This window comes from Sapajus apella, unplaced genomic scaffold, assembly GCF_009761245.1.
Source record: "Sapajus apella isolate SASKATOON/1434 unplaced genomic scaffold, GSC_monkey_1.0 scaffold88, whole genome shotgun sequence".
In the NCBI taxonomy this organism is placed as follows: domain Eukaryota; kingdom Metazoa; phylum Chordata; class Mammalia; order Primates; family Cebidae; genus Sapajus; species Sapajus apella.
Genome location: NW_022437028.1, coordinates 8,586,899 through 8,593,050, shown reverse-complemented (window position 1 = coordinate 8,593,050; position 6,152 = coordinate 8,586,899). Strand labels below are relative to the sequence as shown.

The 6,152-nt window shown below is 56.5% G+C and overlaps 1 protein-coding gene across 2 annotated transcripts; it reads left to right on the top strand.

Moving 5' to 3' along the window:
* Positions 1-2,112: 2,112 nt before the first annotated feature.
* On the top strand, positions 2,113-4,784 carry PVRIG (PVR related immunoglobulin domain containing). Of its 2 annotated transcripts, none has more exons than XM_032255221.1 (5): positions 2,113-3,322; positions 3,408-3,758; positions 3,908-3,965; positions 4,050-4,110; positions 4,212-4,784. In XM_032255221.1, the coding sequence occupies exons 1-5, from the start codon at positions 3,265-3,267 to the stop codon at positions 4,533-4,535; spliced, it is 852 nt and encodes a 283-aa protein (XP_032111112.1). In that variant the 5' UTR covers positions 2,113-3,264; the 3' UTR covers positions 4,536-4,784. The 2 variants fall into 2 exon arrangements, with proteins under 2 accessions (XP_032111112.1, XP_032111111.1); XM_032255220.1 differs by having other exon boundaries at positions 3,839-3,965.
* Positions 4,785-6,152: the final 1,368 nt, after the last annotated feature.

The window sequence follows — 6,152 nt, the reverse complement described above, 5'->3', positions numbered from 1 at the left end:
CAAAGTAGGATTTCAGCAGGTGATGTAGGGAAGTTTAAATTTTTTCCCTGAAGGTTTTATAATCTGAGTCTATGAAATAAACGTAAAACACATTAACAGGATAAAACTGGCTTAAAAATTTTTATTACATGCAGACACATGCACAAGAGTCAAAATATATAAAAAAAGAAATAGCCAGATGGTTGACACTTTTGTAACTATATTGAAATTACAGAAATAATAGGAGCCCAGAGCACAGCAAGATAGGTTAAGAGAAATGGAGAGGAGAGACTTGGCTAGCAAAGGTCTGCAGGTGACACCTCACAGCTGGTACTCTGTGGAGCCTGTGGTAAGCAAGTCTTTCAGACCCTTAAAGGGGTCCGCCTCTCAGTTTGTCTTTCCTAGATCCAGACACGGGGACTGCAGAGGAAGGCTGTATGCATCCGCTGTCTACCCCACGGTCTCTGAAGAGGCAGATCTCCCCAACTGAAGACCACGTAGCAGGCCCACAGCTGCCTAAGATCCTCTGAACAGCCATCCCAAAATACGGCAAAGCAGCCTATTCTGAGGTTAAATATTGTGGTTTCTTTCAGTGGGAGGCAAAGGTCTTCTGGACTCAGGAGGTGGATGTGCATTATCTTCACGTGTCGTAGGTGCTCTGCAGCTATGCTGGCCATGCCACCCCGAGGTGAGTCTGCTCTGTACCAGTCTCACACCTTGCCCGGGGGACGGTAGTGGAGACAGCAGTAAAAGCAGGTCTGTAAAATCAGTAAAGGCTGTAAAAGCAGGTCTGAGGCAGGTGTGGAGATCAGTACAGGGGACCTGGGCGATGGGCAAAATGTGGCGAGAATGCTGGGAGCCGTGGGTGACCGGCTGCAAGCATAGGCACCGTGAGGGCCACTATGGGCTGCAGGGTATGGATGAGGGGACACAGTTTGCCCCAGAGACCAAATTGGTTTGTGGCGACACCACAGAATTTTTATTTTGTATTTTTTAATTTTTTTTTTTTGAGACAGAGTTTCGCTCTTGTTACCCAGGCTGGAGGGCAATGGCGCAATCTCGGCTCACCGCAACCTCCGCCTCCTGGGTTCAGGCAATTCTCCTGCTTCAGCCTCCTGAGTAGCTGGGATTACAGGCACGTGCCACCATGCCCAGCTAATTTTTTGTATTTTTAGTAGAGACGGGGTTTCACCATGTTGACCAGGATGGTCTCGATCACGTGACCTCGTGATCCACCCGCCTCGGCCTCCCAAAGTGCTGGGATTACAGGCGTGAGCCACCATGCCTGGCCTTAAATTTTTAATTATTTTTGAGATGGGGTCTCACTCTTGCCCACACTCAAGTGTAGTGGTGTGATCTTGGCTCACTGCAACCTCTGCCTCCCAGGCTCAAGCGATCCTTCCGCTTCAGCCTCCCAAGTAACTGGGACTACAGGCAAAAGCTACCACACCGACTAGTGTTTATTTTTTGTAGAGGCAGGGTCTCACTATGTTGCCCAGGCTGGTCTCAAACTCCTGGGCTCAAGTGATCCACCCCTCTCAACCTCCTGAAGTGCTGGGATTACAGTTGTGATCTACCATATCCAGCCAGCACCACAAGATTAAGCAGACATGATGAGTCTTTGACACAGGGGCAAGCCAGGGCCCAGAGAGATGACTTAGGACAGGGCTGACTTTTCAGTCCTTACCACCTTCCTTAGGGACGCCGTGCACCCCTCACAGCTGGGTTCTCAACCACCTGTGCCACCTTGCCTTGTCACACCCTGGACGAGATCAACCTCAAGACAGTACCCTGGGCTCTCACTGGACCCTGGATTCAGGCTTACAGCACACAAACCAAACAGATCCCTAGAAAGGGTCACCTGTCACTGCCTAGCAGCATTCTGGTCAGTTTGCAACCTCAAAGTGACATAAGCAGGGAAGCAATTCAGAGCAACATTTACTTATTTATCAAGACAGGTTCTCTGTCACCCAGGCTGGAGTGTACTAGTGCAGTCATGGTTCACTGCAACCTCTACCTCCTGGGCTTAAGCGTTCCTCCCACCTCAGCCTTCCAAATAGTTGAGACTACAGGCACCCGCCACCATGACTGGCTAATTTTTTTTTTTTTTTTTTTTAGAGATGGGGTCTCACCACGTTGCCCAGGCTGGTCTTGAACTCCTGGACTCAAGCAATCTGTCCATCTAGGCCTCCTAAAGTGCTGGCCTCTCATTCTCTGTCTGTGTACACCTCGCAGCAAGGGCCAGCCTGTTTCCTCCTGGTCACTTCCAAATCTTACCCTTTTTTTTTTAACCAACTCTCAGCTGAAATCTTGCTACTTTTAATTAAACTCACAGGTACGCAATGTGAGGTAGGAGGTAAGGGAAGGTAGGGATGATAGGGGGCATCAGCTCTGGGTGTCATGGACTGTGAGAGTCAAGAAAGGGAATGGCCTGTCTGACTTGGGTTCGAAAGGGTCCCACTGGCCATTGCAGTGTGAACCAGCCAGGCCAATTCTGCATTGTTCCTGCTCTTCCAGGCAGTAGAAGATTAAGCCCAGAGTCAGAAGGGGGTGGGGGTGGGGTGGGAAGAACTGGTCCTTTAGTGAGGGTGTGAGACCAACAGGATTTCCTGGCATGTTGGAGGTGAAAGGGAAGAGGCACAGGTGGCTGTGCTTTGGGCCACAGCAGCCAGAAGCCAGTTGCCATTGCTTTTGACGAGAGAGAGAGTGTGTGGGGCACAGCCCAGAGTGGAGTGTGTTTAGGGTAGATCAGGAGGTATAAGTGGGCAGTGGGCAAGCCAGACTGGGGGTTGTGGGAGAGGCCTGGGTTGCAGGTGTAAGCAACCATGTCAGGTTGGTGGTAGGTCACGAACGCTGGGCTGGCTCTCAGGTCCTTCCTGCTGGCTTCCCACTCCCAGAGGCTTTCTCCTTCCAGATTCTTAAGCTGGGTGAGGGGCAGGACAGAGCCCTTTCCTAGGGAAGCCTGGCACCCCTCACTGTCCAGGAAAGGGGAGTCCTTCTAACTTCTGGCAGCTTCTCTGCCCCTCCCCTGGCCTAGTCAGGGCTGGGTTCTCACCCACCTGTGCCACCTTGCCTTGTCACCCAGAAGCACAGCCTTGGGGACCAAGCGGGCCCTCACTGTCCCTTTAAGAAGGGAATCAGCCACCTTGTGTTCACCACCTCTGAGGAAGGTGTGAGAGGAGAGAAGGAAGTGGCTGTTTGGCTGCTGACAACATGAAGACTTCCTGCGCTGAGAACAGAGGCCCAGGTGCCCTGTAGCCCCCAGAACCTGGACTGGAAGGAGCCATGGGGCGCCGGACCCTGGCCCTGCCCTGGGTGCTGCTGACCCTGTGTGTCACTGTGGGTGAGTGTCGGCACCAGAGAGGAGCAGAGGCTGCAGGGAGGGTATTGTGGGGCGACAGCCCACTGACTCTGCTACCTTTCCTCAGGGACCCCAGAGGTGTGGGTGCAAGTTCAGATGGAGGCCACTGAGCTCTCGTCCTTCATTGTCCGTTGCGGGTTCCTGGGATCTGGTTCCATCTCCCTGGTGACTGTGAGCTGGGGGGGGCCCGATGGTGCCGGGGGGACCAGGCTGGCTGTGTTGCACCCAGAACTTGGCACCCGGCAGTGGGCTCCTGCCCACCAGGCCCGCTGGGAAACCCACAGCAGTGTCTCTCTCGCCTTGCAAGGGCCTGGGGCTGGTAGCCCCTCTGCCAACACCACCTTCTGCTGCAAGTTTGCGTCCTTCCCCGAGGGCTCCTGGGAGGGCTGTGGGAGCCTCCCGCCCAGCTCAGACCCAGGTGGGGTCGGGGTGAGGGACCCAGGAGGGCAGGGAGGGGCTCGGGCACCAGCCACCCATTTGATTCTTGTCTGTGTCCAGGGCTCTCTGCCCCGCCAACTCCTGCCCCTATTCTGCGGGCAGACCTGGCTGGGATCTTGGGGATCTCAGGAGTCCTCCTCTTTGGCTGTGGCTACCTTCTTCACCTGCTGCACCGACAGAAGCACTGGTGAGAACCGGGCCCTGTCCATGTCCCTGACACTGGGCTGGCCACATGTCCTGCAGAGCTCTGACCATTCTTGCTCTCTCCCAGGCCTGTCCCTAGGCTCCAGCCACCCCACACGAGCCCCCAGTCACCGAGATCACGAGCATGGGTGAGGAGAGTGACTGCCTTGGGGACAAGGTGGTGGGGACAGGGGAACTGGGGCTGGGCCCAAGCTGTACAGATTCACTTAACTCTCCTTTCTCTGTGCAGGCACCCAGCCAGGCCTCCCAGGATGCTCTCCATGTCCCTTGTACCACTATAAACACCAGCTTCTGCCCAGCTACTTTGGACATGGCTCACCCCCACGGGGGGCCATCCTGGTGGGGATCGTTCCCCACCCACACTGCACACCAGCCCCAGGCCCCTGCAGCCTGGGCCTCCACAGCCTTCCCTGCACGTGGCAGCTTTGTCTCCGTTGAGAATGGACTCTACGCTCAGGCAGGGGAGAGGCCGCCCCACACATGTCCCAGCCTCACTCTCTTCCCTGACGCTCGGGGGCCCAGGGCCATGGAGGGAGACTTAGGAGTTCAGTGAGAGAGACCATGAGGCTGCTAGGCTTTCCCCCTCTCAGGCCTCCTGGGTGCCATCCACTTACTTTATTCTTGGGCCTCCAATAAGTGTCCCATGGGTACCTGACCAGGCCCACCTGCTGCGGATGTGGTCTGTGTGCACGTGTGGGGGTGTGGGCACAGGCATGTATAAGTGACAGAACCCCATTCCAGTTGTTTCCTGCTGTGACACTTCCCCAACCCCTGTAACTAAGACAGCAACACAGTTCCTCTGTGGGCCTCAGCTGTGCCTTTTCTTTGGGGATGAAGAGATTAGGGAGGCAGAAGCCAGATGAGAACCAGAGTGGGTTGGCGCCTCGGGGCAGGGCTGGGGTTGGCCCAGGGAGAGGGCAGAGTGTCACAATCTTAGAGATCTCCCCTGCCTTCCCAGGGTGGCGTGGGGCTGAGGGCTTCCTGAGCGACACCTATGGTTAGGGAAATAGGATTGGGGGCTCCCAGTGGGATGGCCCCTGCTCTAATCCCACCATGTCCTAGAACAGCAGCAAGGGTTCCTGGAGCTCCAGCCTAAGAGAAGTCCCTGTGGTCTGACCTGGCATCCCCCTGCCGGGCTCCCTGCTGTGGCCTGGACTGCATCAGAGGCAGGGAGTAGAGAGTAGGGAGACTCACTTGAAATCTTCCCTCAGTCACTTCCCCCAGCTCCTCTCAGGGCAGGCAGAGGCCTTCACAGACACGGGAGCCTCTGCACAAATGTTCCATCCAGAGCTGGCCCTTCTGCTGGTGGGCCCCATGGCCTGGGCCTGATAAGGCCTTTGCCGAACGAGACAGCGTGGGGGAGAGGGCTCCGGGCTGCAAGACGTGGCAGGCCCTAGGTGGCAGGACGTGTCATTCTGGAGCCATTCTGAGGCTGAGCCATTCTGGAGCCAGACTGAGGTGGCCCCCCCAGCTGGGGTGAGTACTTCTGGGGAGGGAGGGCATCTGCCCCTCAGCCCCTCCCTGCGGACTGCATGGGGGACTGGCTCAGGGGTGGCCTGCCTGGAGGCTGTGTCCACCTGAACCACCCTCCACAGCCCAATGCCCTGCCCCAGGCAGGCCCTGAAGTGGCCTTGCCAGGGCCCAACCCATCCAGCCCCCAGCTCTGCACTGTGCTGGGAAGAGAATGGTTGCGGCTGGTTAGGCTTGCCTTCCTCAGCTGGTGGTCATCCTCCTCCTCCCAGAAGCCCTCAGCACTGGCCTACACAGCTCAGCAGTTCCTCCAGGGCTGGGGGCTCAAGGAAGAGAGGAAGGGGTGCTGCAGAGGTCCCTGAGGAGGGTCAGGAAGGCAGGGCTGAGGAGGATGATGAGGGGAGGGGAGAGAGCACTCTGAACCCGGGATAGGGGTGTAAACAGTGGGGCTTGTAAGGTCTCAGGGGAAGCCTGAGGGGGATCCCCAGAAAGCTTGGTTTCTCTAAGTAGACGAAGGGGAGCTCTGAGGGGACCCCTATTACCCCAGCCAGGGCCACTTGCCCATCACAGTGGAGGAAGAGTCCCTGGGCCTGCACTTGGCTTCCATAAGCTTAGGAGGCTGCAGCCTAGCCTGGTCACTGTGGAACTCAAAGCCAAACACCTTGGGACCCAGAAAGTCTCCCCACAGCCAGCCTGCTCC